General features: G+C 35.8%; 1 protein-coding gene across 2 annotated transcripts; it reads left to right on the top strand.

Annotated features, from left to right (window-relative positions):
* Positions 1–4,359: 4,359 nt before the first annotated feature.
* Positions 4,360–24,717, top strand: LOC138323037 (uncharacterized). Of its 2 annotated transcripts, none has more exons than XM_069267357.1 (3): positions 4,360–4,534; positions 22,103–22,137; positions 22,375–24,717. In XM_069267357.1, exons 2-3 carry the CDS (start codon positions 22,133–22,135, stop codon positions 23,885–23,887), a joined length of 1,518 nt encoding a protein of 505 aa, XP_069123458.1. In that variant the 5' UTR covers positions 4,360–4,534; positions 22,103–22,132; the 3' UTR covers positions 23,888–24,717. The 2 variants fall into 2 exon arrangements, with proteins under 2 accessions (XP_069123458.1, XP_069123459.1); XM_069267358.1 differs by lacking the exon at positions 4,360–4,534 and adding an exon at positions 4,584–4,872.
* The last annotated feature ends 420 nt before the right edge of the window (positions 24,718–25,137 follow it).

The raw sequence follows: 25,137 nt of genomic DNA on the forward strand, positions 1-25,137 counted from the left end.
AAAATATAAATTCACCAACGTACAACACTACCAATGTACAACATCGCCAAAATATAATACCACCAACACACAACACCACCCTCATACAACACACCACCAATATACAACACCACCAATATACAACACCACCAACATACAACACCACCAACATACAACACCACCAATATACAACACCACCAACATACAACACCACCAACATACAACACCACCAATATACAACACCACCAACATACAACACCACCAACATACAACACCACCAACATACAACACCACCAATATACAACACCACCAACATACAACACCACCAATATACAACACCACCCAACATACAACACCACCAATATACAACACCACCAATATACAACACCACCAACATACAACACAACCAACATACAACACCACCAACATACAACACCACCAACATACAACACCACCAACATACAACACCACCAACATACAACACCACCAATATACAACACCACCAACATACAACACCACCAATATACAACACCACCAACATACAACACCACCAACATACAACACCACCAACATACAACACCACCAACATACAACACCACCAACATACAACACCACCAACATACAACACCACCAACATACAACACCACCAACATACAAACCACCAATATACAACACCACCAACATACAACACCACCAACATACAACACCACCAACATACAAACACCAAATAAACCAACATATACAACACCAACATACAACACACATACAACACCACCAACATACAACACCACCAACATACAACACCACCACAATACAACACCACCACACAATACAACCCACCAAATACAACACCACCAAAATACAACACCACCAACATACAACACCACCAACATACAACACCACCAACATACAACACCACCAACATACAACACCACCACATACAACAACCACCAAACAAACCACCAACATACAACACCACCAAATACAACACCACCAACATACAACACCACCAACATACAACACCACCAATATACAACACCACCAAATATACAACACCACCAACATACAACACCACCAACATACAACACCACCAACATACAACACCACCAACATACAACACCACCAATATACAACACCACCAACATACAACACCACCAATATACAACACCACCAAAATACAACACCACCAATATACAACACCACCAATATACAACACCACCAATATACAACACCACCAATATACAACACCACCAACATACAACACCACCAATATACAACACCACCAAAATACAACACCACCAATATACAACACCACCAACATACAACACCACCAATATACAACACCACCAACATACAACACCACCAATATACAACACCACCAACATACAACACCACCAACATACAACACCACCAACATACAACACCACCAACATACAACACCACCAACATACAACACCGCCAAAATATAATACCACCAACATACAACACCACCAATATACAATATAAACCAACAACACCACCAAATACAACACCACCAAACATACAACACCACCAACATACAACACCACCAATATACAACACCACCAACATACAACACCACCAAAATACAATACCACCAACATACAACACCACCAATATACAACACCACCAACATACAACACCCACCAATATACAACACCACCAATATACAACACCACCAATATACAACACCACCAATATACAACACCACCAATATACAACACCACCAATATACAACACCACCAACATACAACACCACCAACATACAACACCACCAACATACAACACCACCAATATACAACACCACCAACATACAACACCACCAACATACAACACCACCAACATACAACACCACCAACATACAACACCACCAACATACAACACCACCAACATACAACACCACCAACATACAACACCACCAATATACAACACCACCAACATACAACACCACCAATATACAACACCACCAACATACAACACCACCAACATACAACACCACCAATATACAACACCACCAACATACAACACCACCAATATACAACACCACCAACATACAACACCACCAACATACAACACACCACAAATACAATACCACCAACATACAACACCACCAAATACAACACCATCCCCCAAATACAACACCACCACAACAATACACAAACACCACCAATATACAACACCACCAATATACAACCACATACAACACCACCAATATACAACACCACCAACATACAACACCACCAAATACAATACCACCAACATACAACACCACCACATACAACACCACCAACATAAACACCACAAATACACACCACCACACAACATACAACACCACCAATATACAACACCACCAAATACAACCACCAATATACAAACCACCACAAATACAATACCACCAATATACAACACCACCAATATACAACACCACCAACATACAACACCACCAAATAAACACCACCAAATACAACACCCAACAACATACAACACCACCAATATACAACACCACCAATATACAACACCACCAACATACAACACCACCAATATACAACACCACCAACATACAACACCACCAATATACAACACCACCAACATACAACACCACCAATATACAACACCACCAAAATACAACACCGCCAATATACAACACCACCAACATACAACACCACCAATATACAACACCACCAACATACAACACCACCAACATACAACACCACCAATATACAACACCACCAAAATACAACACCACCAACATACAACACCACCAACATACAACACCACCAACATACAACACCACCAACATACAACACCACCAACATACAACACCACCACATACAACACCACCAAAACAACACCACCAACATACAACACCACCAACATACAACACCACCAACATACACACCACCAACATACAAAACACCAACATACAACACCACCAAATACAACACCACCAATATACAACACCACCAACATACAACACCACCAATATACAACACCACCAACATATACAACACCACCAATATACAACACCACCAACATACAACACCACCAAATACAACACCACCAACATACAACACCACCAATATACAACACCACCAACATACAACACCACCAACATACAACACCACCAAACCACCAACATACAACACCACCAACATACAACACCACCAACATACAACACCACCAAATACAACCACCAACATACAACACCACCAATATACAACACCACCAACATACAACACCACCAAATACAACACCACCAACATACAACACACCAACATACAACACCACCAACATACAACACCACCAACATACAACACCACCAATATAAACACAACCAAATACAACACCACACATACAACACCACCAACATACAACACCACCAACATACAACACCACCAACATAACAACACCACCAACATACAACACCACCAACATACAACACCACCAACATACAACACCACCAACATACAACACCGCCCAATATACAACCACCAACATACAACACCACCAACATACAACACCACCAACATACAACACCACCAACATACAACACCACCAACATACAACACCACCAACATACAACACCACCAACATACAACACCACCAACATACAACACCACCAACATACAACACCACCAACATACAACACCACCAACATACAACACCACCAAATACAACACACCAACAACACAACAATACAACACCACCAACATACAATACACCAACATACAACACCACCAAAATACAACACCGCCAACATACAACACCACCAACATACAACACCACCAACATACAACACCACCAACATACAACACCACCAACATACAACACCGCCAACATACAACACCACGCCAACATACAACACCACCAACATACAACACCGCAAAAATACAACACCACCAACATACAACACCGCCAACATAATACAACACCGCCAACATACAACACCGCCAGGATCAGAATTTGCACCTCCCCTAAACTAAACTAATTGGTTCTTTTTTTCTTTGTATCGTTTTTTAATTAACAGAAACTTACTGAAAAGAACCATTTGTCATGATTATTTATACTTTTCCGTTATCCATTAGGAACTGATACCGACTATAACACGTCATATTCAGTAACGTGTTCATTTAGTTTATATTTAATGGAATGTCTGATATCCTCGTATAATATCATACAATTATGTATTTATAGTAACACGGTCTGTATTCCGAGTACATGTCTGGAAGTAACAAATAATTCAATAGGGTTCATTGCACTCTGCTATTGTTGGAAAACATCTCACCGAAAAGTCTTCTTTAGTAACAGAATGCGTGGCTCCGCCTCTTCCGTTTTACTGACCAATCAGAGCGACCGCTATAGATAGTTGTGTGAATCACACACAGAACCTATTTGTAAACAGACCTTTGTATTAGCCGATCCTAACCCCGACAACACAGATTTACAACAATGTGAAGTCTTCTCCGATCGGAAGGAGGCATTTTACAACTGTTTATAACCGAGGATCTACTTCTATCGACTCTCCATATCGAATCCGGTAAGTTAGAACTAGTTATAAAGTTTATACCTACTCTCTCTGACCTACATGTACACCTGGTTTACCTGTCTATACACCTGCACGGTGAACCAGTATATATATACATGTAGTTACTGCGTGGTCGGAAGTAGCACACGGTATTTACAAAATATGTAGGTGTCTGGAATGATGGTGACTGTCGCCATTTCAAATGAGATTAAAAAAGTAGCGGTCATATAATGTGGTGAGGTGGTTCGACTGAAGAGACTCGTGAACAGTTGTTACGACAGAGAAGTCTAACCAATGGCTAACATGTGGAGTATCTTTATGGTCTGATGTAATACCGTCACTACGTACAGGTAAATCCGAACACTTTGACAATCATCAAACCAACATACGTAATTTACATGTATATCTGATAAGGATCATTGTATAAACGTTCCGGTATGTATGAATGGGGATGGGGAGGGTGAGAATCTAGCTACAATGTATATATGTATACGTGCGACTGTATCAAATTTCAGCCTCAGGTCTAACGATATGATATGCTTGGCATTTATTAAGTGGATGATGGAATGAAGTGGTCCATTGTGCTGGACGCGGATAAGATATATACATGTACCTATACACGTACATGTCTCTATGTATATATTACACGGGCTTTGTACATACGCTGTTGTTCAGATCAATTTAATTACATGTATAAAGTTTGATAGCAGACATCTGGCGAGGTGATGCAGGTTTGTAGTTTATTCAGCTATATGTATACATATGCCTCGCCTTTATTTGTCGGTTGATAAGTTACTGGGTCAGACATATACCCAGCTATTATAAGGCCCCCGATACTGACAGGCACCAGATGTCGAGTAAGCTCGATTTATAGTTACCGTCCCGTACCGGAAGAATTCAATGGCAGCATCGATACCCTTACTTCTAGTAAATAAAGTACATCATTGTTATAGATAAGGAGAACATAGATTATTGATACCCAAAGAATGTCTAAAGTAAATCACAATACTAGATTTCTTTACCTAGCCCCAAACATAACTGTAAATGTCTCAGATCAAATCACCATAGTAGTAAGCATATTTTTACAGCTAACTAGGGATAGCTCGACCGTATCCAACACACATGGAACGTCTTTAGAGCGATTCCTTCACTAGAAGGAACATAAAGAACTTAAAGCTCCTGAAACATACTTTTGGTGTAGTAATTGAGAGTTGATGGCTGTTTTGCACGCGAGGATGCCTCTATTTCAACAGAGTTATGCTTTACGTCTCTTGCTATTCATGTTTGTAGTTAAATTGTAGCAATATATTTATTCGCAGACTAAATATATATAATACACAAGGGATATATATTCAGTAAAACTTGTCTTGATTAAAGACCTCCCAAGAGGCAGTTAAGACTGGTATTTAAAGCCAAAAATTATTTATGCACATGTCAAATTGTGTTGAGTAAGCACGTTTCTTTAAAACTCGGCGTTAAGACACTTCTATAAGTAAGCGCGTATCTTTAAAACTCTGCGTTAAGACACTTCTATAAGTAAGCGCGTATCTTTAAAACTCTGCGGGTTAAGACACTTCTATAAGTTAAAACGTATCTATTAAACTCGGCGTTAAGACACTTGTATAAATTAACACGTATCTATAAAACTCTGGGTTAAGACACTTTTATAAGTTAACACGTATCTATAAAACTCGGCGTTACGACACTTCTATAAGTTACCACGTATCTATAAAACTCGGCGTTAAGACACTTCTCTTAATTAACACTTATCTATAAAACTCTGCGTTAAGACACTTCTATACGTTAAAACGTATCTATAAAACTCGGAGTTAATACCCTTCTATCAGTTAACACGTATGTTTAAAACTCTGGGTTAAGACACTTCTATAAGTTACCACGTATCTAAAAAAAATCGGCGTTAAGACACTTCCATAGGTCAACACGTATCTATAAAACTCGGCGTTAAGACACTTCTATAAGTTAACACGTATCGGTAAAACCAGGGGTTGAGACACTTCTATAAATTAACACGTATCTATAAAACTCTGGGTTAAGACTCTGTATAAGTTACCACGTATCTATAAAACTCGGCGTGAAGACACTTCTTTAGGTCAACACGTATCTATAAAACTCTGAGTCAAGACTCTTCTATAGGTTAACACGTATCTATAAAATCAGGGGTAATGCACTTTCTATAAGTAAGCGCGTATCTTTAAAACTCTGCGGGTTAAGACACTTCTATAAGTTTAAACGTATCTATTAAACTCGGCGTTAAGACACTTCTATAAGTTAACACTTATCTACAAAACTCGGATGTAAGACACTTCTATAAGTTTACACGTATCTATAAAACTCGGCGTTAAGACTCTTCTTTAGGTTAACAAGTATCTATAAAACCAGGGGTAAGGCACTTCTATAAGTTAGCACGTTTCTTTATAAACTCTGCGTTAAGACACTTCTATAAGTTTCCATGTATCTTTAAAACTTTGGATTAAGACACTTCAATATTTTAACGCTGATATAAAACTCGAGGTAAATACATTTCTATAAGTTAACACGTATCTATAAAACCAGGGGTTGAGACACTTCTATAAATTAACACGTATCTATAAAACTCGACGTTAAAGATATATGTGCCGTAACTGGCCGAAAATTTGGACATGTTACTTTTTCTTCAATTATCTATTTAAAACCATAAGTTTTAATGAATAAAGCTGTGAAAATCATACGAATGGACAGACAAACATATATAATGCCTTATAAACGTTAGTTAAGAACAAATAGGTTATGCACTGTTAAATTCTTGTTTTTAGCTCGCCTATTCGGCGTCGGCGTCAGCGTTGGCGTCCCATTTCACCTTAAAGTTTTTGAGCAAGTTTCTGTTTCGTCAATTGTTTAAGCTTAAGTCATCATAAATGTTAATGATTTCATTTTCCTAATGTGTATAAATGCTGAACGTGATAATACAACCAATTTGAGACCCTTTAGGGGTTTTTTAGTCTGTTAATTTGTCATATTTCCATGTTAAAGTTTTTGAGCAAGTTTCTATTTTGTCTATTGTACAAGCTTAAGTCATCATAAATGTTTATGGTTTTATTTTCCTAATGTTTATGGATGCTGAACGTGATAATACAACCAATTTGGGGCCCTTTAGGGGGTTTTTGAGTCTGTTAATTTGTCATATTTCCATGTTAAAGTTTTTGAGCAAGTTTCTATTTTGTCTATTGTTTAAGCTTAAGTCATCATAAATGTTTATGGTTTTATTTTCCTAATGTTTATGGATGCTGAACGTGATAATACAACCAATTCGGGGGCCTTTAGGTTTTTTTTGAGTCTGTTAATTTGTCATATTTCCATGTTAAAGTTTTTGAGCAAGTTTCTATTTTGTCAATTGTTTAAGCATAAGTCATCATAAATGTTTATGATTTTATTTTCCTAATGTGTATGAATGCTGAACGTGATAATACAACCAATTCGGGTCCCTTTAGGTTTTTTTTGAGTCTGTTAATTTGTCATATTTCCATATTTAAATAGTAAATACTTGAACATCAACTTCCTCTGAATAGGCGAGCTTTGCTGTTCTCCAACAGCTCTTGTTATGCCTTATACATATTTAGATGGAAACATACCTTCAGAAATCATTTATGATACTGTAAAAATGTACAATGAAATTGGGAACAACAATATGGCTTCATGGTCTGACCGTATGTATTCATTTCACTACACTGAAGATGTTAATATAATGATTTTTGGCAGTACTGCCAAAAATAATTTTCAACTCTTTTTTGTAGTTGTAAAATTAAAACCAATGCATCGAAAGTATTGTAATTCTCAAAATGTTGGTAACTTTTGGAGTTGAATAACATATTAAAAGCTCTTCTTGATTCGTGACTATGAAAAATACGGCACATAAGCTTTAAGACACTTCCATAATTTAAAGATGATAACCAACATATTAAAAGCTCTTCTTGATTCGTTGTTTGATCGTGTATATATGTCTAATTAACAAACAAAAAATCATTTTAATAATTTATTTTGATTTCGGTGCATTCGCAATCAATACTGCATTCCATATAATGATATAGTGCCACGAATTTTTTTTCGGGATGCAATTAGTTATTTTTAATATTTTTTATCTTGAAGTAAATTTGGAAGCTCAAACTTTTCAATGATTGTAATGGTGAAAAGTAAGTAACTTTTGTAACTGAAGAAAAATACTAAATCGCCTGATCCTGTTTTTGATAGAGAAAAATTACCATTTGTCAGTGGTGGAGCATCATTAACACTATCTATAAAACCCGGGGTTAAGTCACTGCGCTATTGATGTGTCTATGAAACCTGTCAAACCCAGGTAAGAGTCTGTGAGGTGGACATGGATCCATTAAACCACGGTATAACCACACAAATGGCACATTTTAATTGAGTTCTTACGCTGTAGACCACAAATAGAACTGTTCATTTAATTGACAGATACAGGGATCGTGCAATTTAAAAATCTTGTCTTTTGAAATTAGATATCATACGGCATAGATTAATAGTCAAGATATCATTTTCCATTCCTCAAAGTAATGTGTAAGTGTGTATGTTTTCGTCCTCGATATTCCAGGGATTACTATCACTGCCCTTGGTAAATCGAGGATGGTTATAAGTTTCCTGTAGCCACATATCCTCGCCATTTTGTTCTGTTGGCGTGTTAGCTCTACTGCAATGTCATTGTCTTATGAAAGGCCTCAATGTTGGTGAACCATGAATCCCCGACTGTTTTATAATTAACCTATCACAGTTTACGTGGCTTCTACGTGAAGTTCATTTAAGAGTACTTCTCCATTTCCGCTGGAAGTTCTGTTAAACCGTTCCGTTCCCATGGGTACGGTTCCATCAGCTGCCGCTAGTATTACAAGGCTGATTTTAAATGCGTTAGTTTTGGTATTCACGAAACTTGCCTTCAGATGCTCCATCGACCTCGGCTTTATGTGTAACATACGATTAAAATGCTTGTTATATGTCATCCTTTCGGTACATACAAATATAGGGTATAATTAAAGGCTTCTTTCATATACGAATCAGCCACATCAGTTATGATAAAGTAATGCTGCTTTCATAGCTCTGGGATACTGGCTCGTTAGTAAGACTAGAGTAATTAAATCACGACATACAACTATATAGCTAGTATGTAATTACTGCACACGTGTTGTTGTGATGATTTATTATGTTTGATCATTACCGGACAGAAATTTAGTGCTATATAAGTGTTCTTCAGGGATCAAAGGTCATGGCGTTAGTACGTCAAATGTTAGTGCTTCTGACAAGTTGGGACCATTTTATCTTAGATATAATTGCATGCTTCATTTTGATTTAATGGCATTTGAGCTGTTGCATGGAATTGATGGCTGTAGGCATGCGTTATGTAATACCTTTAATTAATAGATCACTATGTATATGGGTGCATGTATGTTACCACAGCAACAGTCACCATGTGCGCACAGGATACAGTAGAAGATTTTGGCACGCACGTTCACCAGTTAAATCACAGAAATAAGACCCATTTTTCTAAACCAGAACATTTTGTTATAAATTTGAAATACGACACTAGAATGCTTAAATAAACACGACGGATCTGTTATCATCAGTATCAGAATAAAAAATATCTATCAAGTGTATAAAAATGTTAGACACGGCAGCAGTCGTGTTTCCGCCATTCCGTATAGTTGTACCGGAAATACGTGCTGATACCAGTTTGATTTGTATCTCTGCAGGGTGACTGTTGCTGAAGATGTTTGGTTTGGGGAAAATGTTACAAAGCTGTGGCAGCGGGTGTCGACTGTTATGGAACGACCCGGGGAAACAGACCGAGGGATACGGAACTGTGAGTAAGGACGATGGTGGACAGGAATCGGACGATCCGTTTGAGTTTGATGACGAGCCAGATTTAATATTCACTCAGCCCTACCCAAAGACAATTTGGTCGGATAACACCATGCACTCGCCAATCGTGAAAAATGTTACCGTGTCGGCGAATGGGTCAACTTCTACAGCTGCCAGCAGTATGTTTAATTCACCTATCGTCAAAAAATCGGTCCCTGTGGTCAAAGACATTTCACCCAGTGAAACCCGAGTCCACACTTCCTCCCAAAAACACTCGCCCATCGTGCAAAATTCTATCGAACGACCTTCACCTAATGTGGGTGTCCACTCGTCCGTATACACAAAGAAATCCTCGCCAGAACCGAGACGAAAATCAAAGACAGACGAGGCAGTCATACAGATGGTGTCGGTCGTGTGACGGACGAACATTTTCTATCAACACAAACGCCATTCCGAATTGACCACTTCCGGTACATGTAAGATTACTTCCGGTTATAACACTCGAGTAAATTGTGACAAAATCTCGCCATTTATCGTTGATAAAGTTTTTGTCCAATGGCAGTTGTGAAAAAGAAGATACTATTGTGCGTCCAATTCCCTCGAGCATTCGTTCTGCTATCAAAGTCTTTCGATTTAGCGTCGTGACGATTGTAAATATTGGTCACATGCGCAGAATACTCATTGGTGATGTGTGCGAAGGTTAATCAGCAAACTTATATTATTGGCTATTGTATAAATTTTAATGCCCAATATAACTTGAGAATTTTATTATAACTCCAGTTTTAAATGTTCTAGTATCTAGTGTGTAAGTGCCTTATGGGTAATTTGGGTCACATGGACTTGGGAATACGAGGGTGTCGATATACTAAAACGACGTGAACCAAGTACAAATTAATCCCACCTTCCGGCGTTTGCCAAAATGTCGCGTTACAATCACCGAAAGGTGTGACTTTTTGACATGAATCGTACGTCATCAACGTCGTTTTGGTATACGGAAATCTTTGTACTATGGCAGTTATTGTCGATGTGTATTTGAATCAAAGGGAATCTGAATGTAACATGTTTTACGTTTTGAGGGCATAATTCAGATTGCATACAAATACAATGACGCCTTATTACTTAGTAATGAGTACATTGGCGTATCATTTTTATCGAATTTCAGTATCTTGTTACTCAAAACATCTGAAAATGTTTCATGTGGTTCAAAACCACATTGACTGCTTCAATGCAATTCTTAAGTTCATGAAAGGAGAGTCAGCTAAGCAATTCGTTATCTTTCCAAATTAACTAACTCTCATGTCTATGTAAATAGGGTCAGTAGCGTTTTGTGTTGTTCAAATCGCCTTTTATATACAAGATAGATGTTGACATAATATTTGCTATAATATTTCTCCAGATAACGGTTAAATATCACCGTGTTCTTTTTATTTATGTTTTTATCTAAAGTCATCATAAAAAACACACATTGGAAGCTTTGACGCATCACAACAAAATGATCTGACCAAGTCTAAAATGTGGTTGTTGGACTAGAGATACACCCGTCTGTTGAGAATATTATTAGGATGGGCTATAATACTGTAGAGCTTAACAATACGTCTGTATAGAATGGTTAAAGAATATATCAAGATGTAGAACTATACATACTGTCCATGGTCATATGGTGGTATACCATGATATCTAGTAATCCATGGGATAATTGTCCTGTACCATAGCATGTAATGTTTTCTCTGAACTTGTTTGGTCTGAAATTCGCAATGCATTGGTATAAGTAGGTTTATCGCAAGAGAAAACTAATTGTGAAAAACAATCTTGTAGGAAAACAATGTTGTAAATGTGATATAGGTCTGTAACAGTTTAATGTACTGTTTGGTGAAATCAGCTTTGTTAAACATTCCTTACTCATTCATTGTCATTAGTTGGAGCATGGTACAATAGTCAGTCATTGTCTCTTACAGAGTTATCTGCTCTTACTAGTTGGTAGCAGGTGTGACGTTATTAGATTTATGAGTAAAAAATACGTCTTTTTTTATCTGAAAAAAAAAAAATGACGTTATATCATACACATGTTCACATGTAAAAATAGCCCACATGGGCAGATAACTCTGTTAGATACAGGTACAGAATCATAAAACTTTGATGTGGTATATGCAATTGTGAACTTTTTAGCAGGTTTGCTTTTCTGTGAAATATGGTTATACAATTTTATTGGTGCTTGCTTTTCTGACTTTAAGTGTGAGTGTACAGATTTAGCTTTGACAGTTAAATTGGTGCTAGAAAAAAAATGATAAAGACAAGCGCTTATCTTACACTAAATAATTTACAAAATGGACGTCAGACAGACACAACGAGTTTTTAATACACTGATATTTTTACCATAAAATGCAACAAGAGACACATGTTTTACATAAGTCATTTTAAAGGAAGCAAACAGACGTCGATTCTATATTTTTAATGTTATTATTAAACGATGCCAAAAAATCACACTGATTTTGTTCAACAGTACTAATAGATCACTAAAATGGACGCTAAACGGACGCTTTGACTTTATTCTACAGTACTAATAGATCACTAAAATGGACGCTAAACGGACGCTTTGACTTTATTCTACACTGTAGTATTTTCAGGACGGCAAACAGACATGATCACTTTATTCTAAATCACATGACTATAAAAGGACATCATACACTTATTACATGTTCGTGTCCCACTTATTTTATTATAAAAGGACAATAATGAGACACGTTGGTCTTTTTATACACTAAATAATTCAAATGACGTCAAACAAACACACTTATTGTGTTACACTAGATAATTATCAAACGACGTTTAACAGACACTTATTGTGTAACACTAGATAATTATCAAACGACGTTTAACAGACACTTATTGTGTAACACTAGATAATTATCAAACGACGTTTAACAGACACTTATTGTGTAACACTAGATAATTATCAAACGACGTAACAGACACTTATTGTGTACACTAGATAATTATCAAACGACGTTTAACAGACACTTATTGTGTAACACTAGATAATTATCAAACGACGTTTAACAGACATTTATTGTGTAACACTAGATAATTATCAAACGACGTTTAACAGACACTTATTGTGTTACACTAGATAATTATCAAACGACATTTAACAGACACTTATTGTGTAACACTAGATAATTATCAAACGACGTTTAACAGACACTTATTGTGTAACACTAGATAATTATCAAACGATTACATTAAGGTTTAACAGCACTTTGTGTACATAGATAATTATCAAACGACGTTAACAGACACTTATTGTGTAACACTAGATAATTATCAAACGACGTTTAACAGACACTTTTGTGTAACACTAGATAATTATCAAACGACGTTTAACAGACACTTATTGTGTAACACTAGATAATTATCAAACGACGTTTAACAGACACTTATTGTGTAACACTAGATAATTATCAAACGACGTTTAACAGACACTTATTGTGTAACACTAGATAATTATCAAACGACGTTTAACAGACACTTATTGTGTTACACTAGATAATTATCAAACGACGTTTAACAGACACTTATTGTGTAACACTAGATAATTATCAAACGACGTTTAACAGACACTTATTGTGTAACACTAGATAATTATCAAACGACGTTTAACAGACACTTATTGTGTAACACTAGATAATTATCAAACGACGTTTAACAGACACTTATTGTGTAACACTAGATAATTATCAAACGACGTTTAACAGACACTTATTGTGTAACACTAGATAATTATCAAACGACGTTTAACAGACACTTATTGTGTAACACTAGATAATTATCAAACGACGTGTAACAGACACTTATTGTGTAACACTAGATAATTATCAAACGACGTTTAACAGACACTTATTGTGTAACACTAGATAATTATCAAACGACATGTAACAGACACTTATTGTGTAACACTAGATAATTATCAAACGACGTTTAACAGACACTTATTGTGTAACACTAGATAATTATCAAACGACGTTTAACAGACACTTATTGTGTAACACTAGATAATTATCAAACGACGTTTAACAGACACTTATTGTGTAACACTAGATAATTATCAAACGACGTTTAACAGACACTTATTGTGTAACACTAGATAATTATCAAACGACGTTTAACAGACACTTGTTGTGTAACACTAGATAATTATCAAACGACGTTTAACAGACACTTATTGTGTAACACTAGATAATTATCAAACGACGTTTAACAGACACTTATTGTGTAACACTAGATAATTATCAAACGACGTTTAACAGACACTTATTGTAACAGACACTTATTGTGTAACACTAGATAATTATCAAACGACGTTTAACAGACACTTATTGTGTAACACTAGATAATTATCAAACGACGTTTAACAGACACTTATTGTGTAACACTAGATAATTATCAAACGACATTTATTGTGTAACACTAGACAATTATCAAACGACATGTAACAGACACTTATTGTGTAACACAGACAATTATCAAACGACGTTTAACAGACACTTATTGTGTAACACTAGATAATTATCAAACGACGTTTAACAGACACTTATTGTGTTACACTAGATAATTATCAAACGACGTTTAACAGACACTTATTGTGTAACACTAGATAATTATCAAACGACGTTTAACAGACACTTATTGTGTAACACTAGATAATTATCAAACGACGTTTAACAGACACTTATTGTGTAACACTAGATAATTATCAAACGACGTTTAACAGACACACTAGATAATTATCAACGACTTAACAGACATTTTGTGTAACACTAGATAATTATCAAACGACGTTTAACAGACATTTATTGTGTAACACTAGTTGATAATTATCAAACGACGTTTAACAGACACTTATTGTGTAACACTAGATAATTATCAACGATTAACAGACATTATTGTGTAACACTAGATAATTATCAAACGACGTTTTAACAGACACTTATTGTGTAACACTAGACAATTATCAAACGACATGTAACAGACATTTATTGTGTAACACTAGATAATTATCAAACGACGTTTAACAGACACTTATTGTGTAACACTAGACAATTATCAAACGACATGTAACAGACACTTATTGTGTAACACTAGACAATTATCAAACGACATGTAACAGACATTTATTGTGTAACACTAGATAATTATCAAACGACGTTTAACAGACACTTATTGTGTAACACTAGACAATTATCAAATGACGTCAAGCAAACACACTAATCTAAATAACAATAAGGATGACGAAGCAGACACATTTATTGTATATGAAATGACGTCAAACATATATTGATTTTGTCCTACGAGAGATAATAAATTTAAAGGACGGTAAGCAGATTAGGTTGTTTATAAAATGGACGTCTGATAGTGTTCAAGGGCTATTTGAGTGGTCGATACGGGCAAGGTTAAGGTATATTTATTTGCCTCCTTTTTTGCAATTTCCAAATTCTCGTCGTGCAGTAGCAATGTACTGTAGGTCGATTATTTTTCTCAGAGGACTCCGGCTGACATTTGCATCTAATTCATGTGCATGACACGTCCTGAAGGACCCTGTCTCTTATCAGAACGTACAGTAAAACAAACCAAACCAATCGGATTATATTCTACGCTCTGTGATATATATATAATTGACGCCAGTGATATATATAATTGACGCAAGTGATATATAATTGACGCCAAAAGAGTAACGCTCTCTATAGATGACCTGTACATAGTGACGGATATCAATGCGACCTGGACTCATTATATTAAACACAACAAAGTTCATTGTCATAAAATTTTGATAAAATGCATTGTAAAGCGGATTGTGTAAGGGCTATTAAACCATACAGGGTGGCTATGATGGGAACTGTATTTAGCTTTAATGTAAATTGTTTTCGCATTTATAAAGTGTCAGTGAAGCTGTGTATAATCTCCGGACAGTAGGGTGGTAGTGTTTTAAACGTAACAGCAGCTGGGAGATTACCTTAGCATGATACATATACTACATGTATTTGTGGATATATAAAAATATATGTTTATAAAATCCTCTAAGAGAATTTGCGTAGCATACCAAATTGACGTTAATGTGCTTTAATATTGTCATTCTCGTTTTAATATTCATTCATAAGAATTTTAACATCCAGCTTTCTTTTATTCATCATATATATATTTTAAATATCTATGTTTTACCTGTTTTAAAATTGTGTAAGTTATGTGTTTTCCAATCAATATGCCAAAGGCCATAATTAATCTTGTCAACTTAGATGTATTGATCAACTCATTTATCAAAAGAGATTTTATCGATCACACGTTGTATATATGTTATACCGCCATACATTCCTTATTGATATACTTTATAATCTTAATATACAGCTGGATTGGCCTGGAGTTCAAGGTTAGCATACAGGATGTGGTGGGACGTCTGTCGTCAGTCCGTCCCTACGTCCGTCTGCCCAACAACTTCTCACTGTCGCTAACCAAATTGGGCAATAGTCATACTTTGCCAATAAATTCCCCAGAAAAAGCCTTATCAAATTAAAAAAAGTAATGGTTTGACTTACATCGCAAGGTCAAGTTGGTTTAAATGTTTTAAAATCTTTATTTGGTAGATGTCAGGAAAAGACGAGAAAACCTCCCTGTAGATAAAGGGAGATTATTCAGATTAAGTGAATCATTTTACCAGGTGATCGATATGAGTCCGACTAAAGCTATTTTATTTTGTAGAGACAGACTTAGTATCTTTCTTAAAATGAACCTGGTGTCTTTTCAATTTTGTTATGTTCATTAAAAGACCAAGCATTAGCATATCAATATACTAAAAATAGAATCGGCTCATTATAAGAGACTAGCTTTTCCGTCGATTGTACTTTTGTATGTGATTATTGCAGATTGACAAATCGGTTTTACTACCAGTCAAGGTTAAAGCATGTTTAGGTGGAATTAGGCCAGGCTGTATTGTCAGATAAGCATTGCTATGAGGAATAAATATACTGTTTTATCATGTGTATGTATGTTTTTTGTCATGTATATTTTACAGACTAGCTATATATACTGAATGACACGATATATACATTTACGTTATTTATATATAAGCTAATAGTAAATCAATAGCAATTTCTTATAGACAAAATAAAAACCAAATAAAACCTAGAATATATATATATATTTACAGACATTCTTTATTTCCTCCTTCAAGGAGATTCTGTGTCATTTTACATAATAATAGTAACATTATATTAGAGTGTGAAACTATAACATACAATATTATAATATACAATATATTTTCCAAATGCATCTCTTATTAAGCCTATCCATTATGTTTTACATTGATAGAATACATATATAAATAATAATAATATACAAATACACATTACTTATTTGTTTACACAAATTACAACACTTGTATAAAGTATTATAATATAGTTTCCAAACGCATCTCATATTCAGCTAATTCATTATTTAACTATAATAATTCACTTATTTAAACAATAGTTGAATAAAAAACAAATACATTTTACTTGTTATTTTATACAAATTACAAGTAATACAATATAAACAATATGAAAATGTTAAGATGTTAAATTTATAATTATTTATTAATAAGTAAGATTATTTTCTAATGTACGATGGTTGACAAATGAAGTTTAAGCCATATTTGTTATAAAACAATTTGTATTTAGCGTAAGAATGATAAGTCAAAAGTCAAACGAGACTTTTCATTCGATAGGGCACCGTGAAGGGAGGTTCCTGACTTATTGCACATATGTACATCACGCAAGTATAAAGTGGGGAGTTGCTCCCGTCTGTGATCCATTTATATTTACCTACTTTCCCAATTCGCGCATGGAATTCGTTTGTGTTCGCTTCACCTACGTTTTTGACCCAACATTTTGTTCAGATCAATTTAATTTGAGCATTGTGGGAGGTCACTAAAGTTCAACACTACTATACTGTCGTTACAAAATTCGACCGGGCCGGTTCAAAATACAGAAAGATGGAATTTCCATTATAATTATTTTATTTGACACATTTGCACAATAACTGATTTATATATATTACTTAGTAAGGTATCTGACACGTCTTAAATATGTATTTTACTCAAATTTACATGGTTTATTTAGGTTCATGTCCCTTTAATAAAAAAACTTTTAAGCAAATACAGATACATATAAGACATTTTTCAGAAATACAAAACAATACAAGCGATTTTCAGCATAAAAATATCCATCCACCATTTTTGTATGTATCTATAGATACATATTAGATATTTAAGCACTTATAAATGTAAATACAATATTGATTGATTGATTGATTGATGTACAGATCCATGGGGATCATTTGTAGCATGCTGACACTAATAGAAGATTACTGAATACGGATTCATTTAAATATTATACCGCCAATTTCAATGAAGTTTTGCAGAATTTCCTCCTATCTTGGACGATCAAATATCTTTCCTCTCCAAGGAGCTCCAGGGTTAGTGCTAATTCATTTCTTTTAAGTTTTGTCATAATGCGCGTCTTGCGAGGGATGTCGAGTTCGCGGAGTCTTAAAAAGTTAAAAAAAATTCAGTAAGAATTTCAATAAGTTACAAATTCGCACTCAGATCGTCAGGTCTAAATGATTAAATCAGCTCGATGTTTCCCTCTGGGAGTAGGCGCGGTGGTCGGGTGCTTGGTTAGTTGAGCGACATATTACCAATAGCCTCCCACCTCTGTGGTTCGAGTTCGAATCCCATATGGATTACTTATGATCATGTACTGACCATAGGTATGATGCCTTTCTCCGGCTACTCTGTCTTTCTTCCACCCCATAAACATGACAAGACTGGCTGTTGACCGGGCACAAAATACAAACAAAATGATTGGTGCTCAGATCCCAAGAAATAATTAGTTTACAAGGCGAATATGGTCACACTCAGTTGTTCGTATAAGCATATACAGTGAAAAGATGAATGGAAAGGGCAAAATGCCATTTGGTCTAGAATGAATAACGTTGTGTTGTGGCGAGAATGTCGTCGGAGTTATCGCCCTTCATACGGAAACGATAGACAAATATTTATATTTATCGCAACATTTTGAACTGATCTTTGAAGAGCGTTTTGCTTTATTTTATATCGTTTAAATGATATTTAGGGGTCAGACTTGGCATTTTTCTTAAAGTTGTTCAAATACTTTACGATCCAATGCACAGTTTGTTTTGATGTGATTCTGATGATCATGATAACTTTAAAAAAATCAGCTACAAATTGAAAAAAACTTTCTGGAGATCGGAGTCGTTATCAAAGTCTCGCGATTTTGTGAAGTACATGGTCATAGTGTCATCGACATTTGAACCACAGATATGATATTCTTAACTATAGGAGTCTCGAGTCACACACTATCATACACGTGTCCTACAAACTTGATGTCGGAGAACTTGCGACTGAGAAATCAAGGCTTTATATACAACTGTAATGAGGGTTTTGATTCACTTTTTTCCTATTGGGGTCTGGAGTTTGTGTTATTGTCAACTGAGACTAAGACTTGACAAAACTGAAGACTGGACAAGAGAAAAAATGAGTCAAATGAGGCTCGAGCACAGACCACAGGTCACGTGTGACTAAACCAACATTAAAATGTAGATATAATTGATCTAAGTACTATTGTCTTAGTAAATATGTCAAATTGTTATTTGCATATAAATTAATGAATTGTACATGATACATTTTTGTAAAAATAATTTTAGTTCCATTCATGTTTGGATAGAATTAACACGTTTGTCCGGTTTTGCCCATCCTCGATGACGTATACAGGATGCCAGTCATTCATTTACATATACTACCATATAAGTATTGTAATACGTCTAATGTGTCAAAACTGTCGGGATGTTAATATTATCTATGAGATTACGTCAGAGCCATGCGGGACATAATCACTTGTTTACCACCGTAGACTGTAGTTAATATAAAAAGTATCAGTAGTTCCATCCTCGATATTCCAGGGGTTCCGATCACTTACGATCTCTACACCCCTGGACTATCTCATAGTAAAACTGGAGGCAACAGAATAGAACAGGTAACTTAGTCATTTGATGTACATCAAAAGAGCCGTATAACGGTACACTGTGGTTGACTGTGTGGCTTTGATGTTAGGCGTCGCTCTCTCTGTAGTCTTCAAATGAAATATTTGCTAGCCTGTGATTGGTCAAATGTTTTCCGCTGAGCTGCCTTCAATTTCACTGTGAGATAGTCCAGGGGTGTAGAGATCGTAAGTGATCGGAAGCCCTGGAGTATCGAGGATGCAGTAGTTCAAAAGGTGTCTTTATAACCAAGGGGAGTTACTCAGTGCAACTAAATTAAAGGTTCACTGACAAAGTCATTCACAATACAATTAAATGTAGATCGATGATACTGTTACACCCACTTAACATGGATAAGCAAAATAGACAAATTGTACTGGCTCTTTTGTTGATATAGTTCTTCTAGTTCTAATGCAAAAAAAATACAGTATGCTTGTATTATTTCATTCCTTAGTGTATTCTTATTATGGTTGTTTTTTCATTGACCTATTTAAAAGGAGAAAAAAAACCCACGAAGACTAAGTTGATGTCAATGGCTCTTCACTTTTAAAGTGATAAGATGAGACCTATTCACACACACGCATATAACAACCTTCACTGATATTACAGAATAAAGTTACCATTGATAAAACAACCCATGTCAGCTGATAAGGTCTAGATGCGAATAGTATCTGCCGCCTCTTGGTCAATTTACTCGCCATGTTTTTTTCTGACTGTCCTTGTCTGGACAATAGGCCGTAAATGACATGTCAGAGACCCGATAACAAAGAGGGCACAAGTTCCTGTCTGACACCCTATACGTAATGATCAGTGTGGCGCAACGTGCTTCTAAGGCTTATTGGTCGAATGCTTTAAACAATTTCCTGTTTTTGGAATCCAGTGTCTGTCATTGATCACAAACTGTGGTTATTACTGATGTGTGGGGCTAAACGAAGCTGTGTCTGTCTACAAAACAATGATCTGTGTTTTGTCTATGTTAGTGCCGGCATCTTTACACAAAAAAAAACCCAACATATTTACAAGATTAATTTAAATACGTCATTTTTCTTACCTTTTTCGTTGTTAGGTTGAAGATGCATGTCTGTGGTAGTAAATGTGCTATCATTGAAAAAGCGGTCATTTCGTGACTGAATTAAATGTTAATATTATCAAGTAAGGCCTTTTCAGTTGTGTGTCCCTTATATACGATTTTTAGATCAACTTCAGGTTTTTGAACCACTGATCTTGCCTGACATTTTGTCTGTTCCTCATGACGATACCGTTATGTTGGTGCTGCTACAGACTTTCTCACGTTGACTACCATAGTTTAAACTACTTCTTAAGAAATACTATATTATAACATATACTACTGCTGACTGTAGTATGCTAATCTTATGAGAACGCCCTCAAAATGTCATTGGTTGTTCCGTATTATATATCACGATTCCATGTATACCACCCTTGTAAACCTGATGGCATTGACCGTGCCAGTTGTCGTATGAATTACTACAAAATTCAATTGTATTTTTCCTACCAGGTGTAAGATACTGTCGTATCACAACCCTCTTTAGCCATTGTCACCTATCCTAAAATAATTTCCATCAATGATGTGCTTGTATCTAGAATTAAAAACTGGTTTGTTTATTTTTGCAGGTACTGGATGCGTGACAAAAGAGCGGAGAAATGAGGTAAATGACTACTTATTGTTTCGAGATCAAATGTAGTCAAACACCGGTAGAAAACAATATGATCGTCAATAAAATTAAGGGAAACCGTTTGATCTATTCAAATGAGAAAATATACTCTATATTATCATATACATATATTATGTATACCTAGACATTTAGTGTCACCACATATCCCTGACATGATTCGAAGAGCTAATAAAAAGATAATATTCTACATATTTGATCTTTTCTTTACAGCATCTGTCGGCAGATTTGCCGGAAGGCGTTGCGCGGCTGTCTAAGAGTCCCCGGATGTAAGCCGGTGTGCTACAGGTGCCTTCGGCCTGTTTGTTACGGAGTATCTGACAGCGAGGACGATGACGACGGTAGTGAAAAGGAAGATGGTCATTTTTTCAGCAACATACACCACACCGAAGGAGCTCCATTCGAAGAGGTTCCTCTGAGAGAACAAGCTTCCACGGAAACATCAGCAGTCGTTGAATACTACAATGACGTCAGCTTTTTAACTCCGCCTCCATGGCAAGTTGATAAATCTCAAGTTAAGAATGAACCCCGTGATTATGCAAATGTTTTAAGTACAGACGACATGCAAGCACTCCCGAGCATATCGAATGAAGAGTATACGTTGTGCTTTTCTGAAGAACGTCAATGTTTAACTTCCCATGACTATGTAAATATGGCGGCTGAGCGTTACATCGACGTCACAGGTGTTGAACCGGACGTTCCGACAACTTCCGCTCATCAGTATCACAATATTGATCAGGTTCAGATAACGTCGAAGACTGGGGTGGACCGAAGTCACGTGGATGCTTTGTTGAATCAGAACCAGGGATTCCCAATACAGGACAGCGTTAATTGTCCTGATCTGGTCATTTCAAACGAACCAGTCTGTAATGGAACCTGTGTCAAGAGAACTGAAGCTCTAGACACAACTAGTTTTCAAAGTTGCAAGGAAGAAGCTAAAACAGCGATTTCGAATGACCTCGAGACGGGTCTTTATGATGAACAATGCTCTAATGAAGCTAGTCACATGTCTAATATAGAACAGGATGAGTTGGCTAAGAGTAATAATTCATTGGTGGTCAAAGAAATGTCAGATGATAAAAAGTGTGAGTCACTGGTGAAAGAGAACTGTACGGATGATAAGAAATGCGAGATTAGCGAAGATAGTAAGAAATGTGAGTCATTGGTTACCATAAATGACTCAAACGTCAAGACAAGCGAGTCATTGGTGAATTTGGAAAGCAATGATTGTAAGAACAGCGAGTCATTGGTGGTTGCGGGAAGCAAGGATTGTAAGAACAGCGAGTCATTGGTGGTTGCGGGAAGCAAGGATTGTAAGACATGTGAGTCACTTGTTGACCTGAACAGCATTAATAATAATACAACATGTGAGTCTTTAGAGGTCAACAGTAACAAGGATACTAGTACATGTGAATCATCGGTGACCTTGGACGGTGGGGACGATGAAATCGACTGTTCAGACAACTCGTCAGTGGGTCGAGAGGAGGAAGTGTCTCCTGTTTCGTTATGTAATGATGATCACATTGTGGAGAATGGCTGCGAGTCTACAACAGTGACACGTCCGGATGACAGGGGTTGTAAGTTAATAAGCAGCGATGTGACTGTTGAAGAAATAGGCAACGATGATAATTCCTCGTCCTCTAGTGATGCTAGTGTCAGATTCACAAACGAGGATATTTCCTCGGATAAATCACAGACATTGATCATGTTAGAAACCGATGTGTAGCCATATCAGACAGGATTAATTAACCATTAATTAATTTATCAATACATTATCATATCAGCATTAGTGGTTCGATGTATTATATATTTCACAAATTAATATATTACTTGTAAAATATGAAAAAAATATTTGTAGACATATCAAATATGTATTTTTAAGCGAAACATATACAATATGAAACGCATAATTATATAGGTATTATAGGTTGTAACATAGGTACATATAGTACCGTTCCATGTGTTCAGTGATTTTTATTATTTTATTTTACACCGTATACCAATGCTTAAAATCGCCTTTAGTAGCCAGTCAGATAACTGCTTTGTCTTGAGCTAGAGTGTTCATTTTTGTCCTTTAGTTTTCTAGCATAATATTGCCGGTGGTCCATATCTACTCATTGTTAATCAGACAATCATATGTTATTGATAATTTACATTGTATATAATTTATGCTTACTTCCTTAATTGAAATATGATTTCATCGTATTTGAAGGTGATGATGTCTTAGAGATGGATATTTTTGGCATCGGATTTTGCTATTTTATAAATGTTTTCAGGTTAATTGAGACACAGTTCTCTTTTGTTTTGGACCTATGTTAAGGCCATAGTTCTGGGCTTGTTGTTCTATTTTAACTTTTTTTTATAATTTTTGAAACATATAAGTGAGCAAGGGGAAAAACCACACAAGAAAATAAACACTGGACGCTTCGGCATAGATCTAAAGATTGCCAAGCATTCAAATACGTGGTAGATACAGGGTATGTATATTGTTCTCGGGATACAAAACCTTCCAGCATGTGGATTCACAACAGAAAAAAAATTAACTATGACCTAATTATCATTAACTATGACCTAATTATCATTAAGTTTTATCTCCTTCTCCACGCAACTTTTCAAGACCAATATTTAGGAAAGATTGTGAAAAATAGGACCCAATAGGTCTTCGAGTTTAAATTGACTATTCTTTAATATACTTTTAATGCTTGAGTTAAGAATTAACAGTACATTGTAGAAACATATTGTCAATGTTTTGATGCAATGTACACCTCACCTTTGCCTCAATATGTCTTTGATAAAGGAGTGAATAGCATTAATACTTGAACAATCGATTATCCACACCGTAAGACGTATTTCTTTGTCCTATATTTATCATTTTAAGTACAAGTTATTCGTGTCCTGCAAATAAAGGTTTTAAAAACAGTGTTACCTGGAATATATCTATTGACATAGCGTCTATAACTCTCTCCTTTACTTATA

This window comes from Argopecten irradians, chromosome 5, assembly GCF_041381155.1.
Source record: "Argopecten irradians isolate NY chromosome 5, Ai_NY, whole genome shotgun sequence".
Taxonomy (NCBI): domain Eukaryota; kingdom Metazoa; phylum Mollusca; class Bivalvia; order Pectinida; family Pectinidae; genus Argopecten; species Argopecten irradians.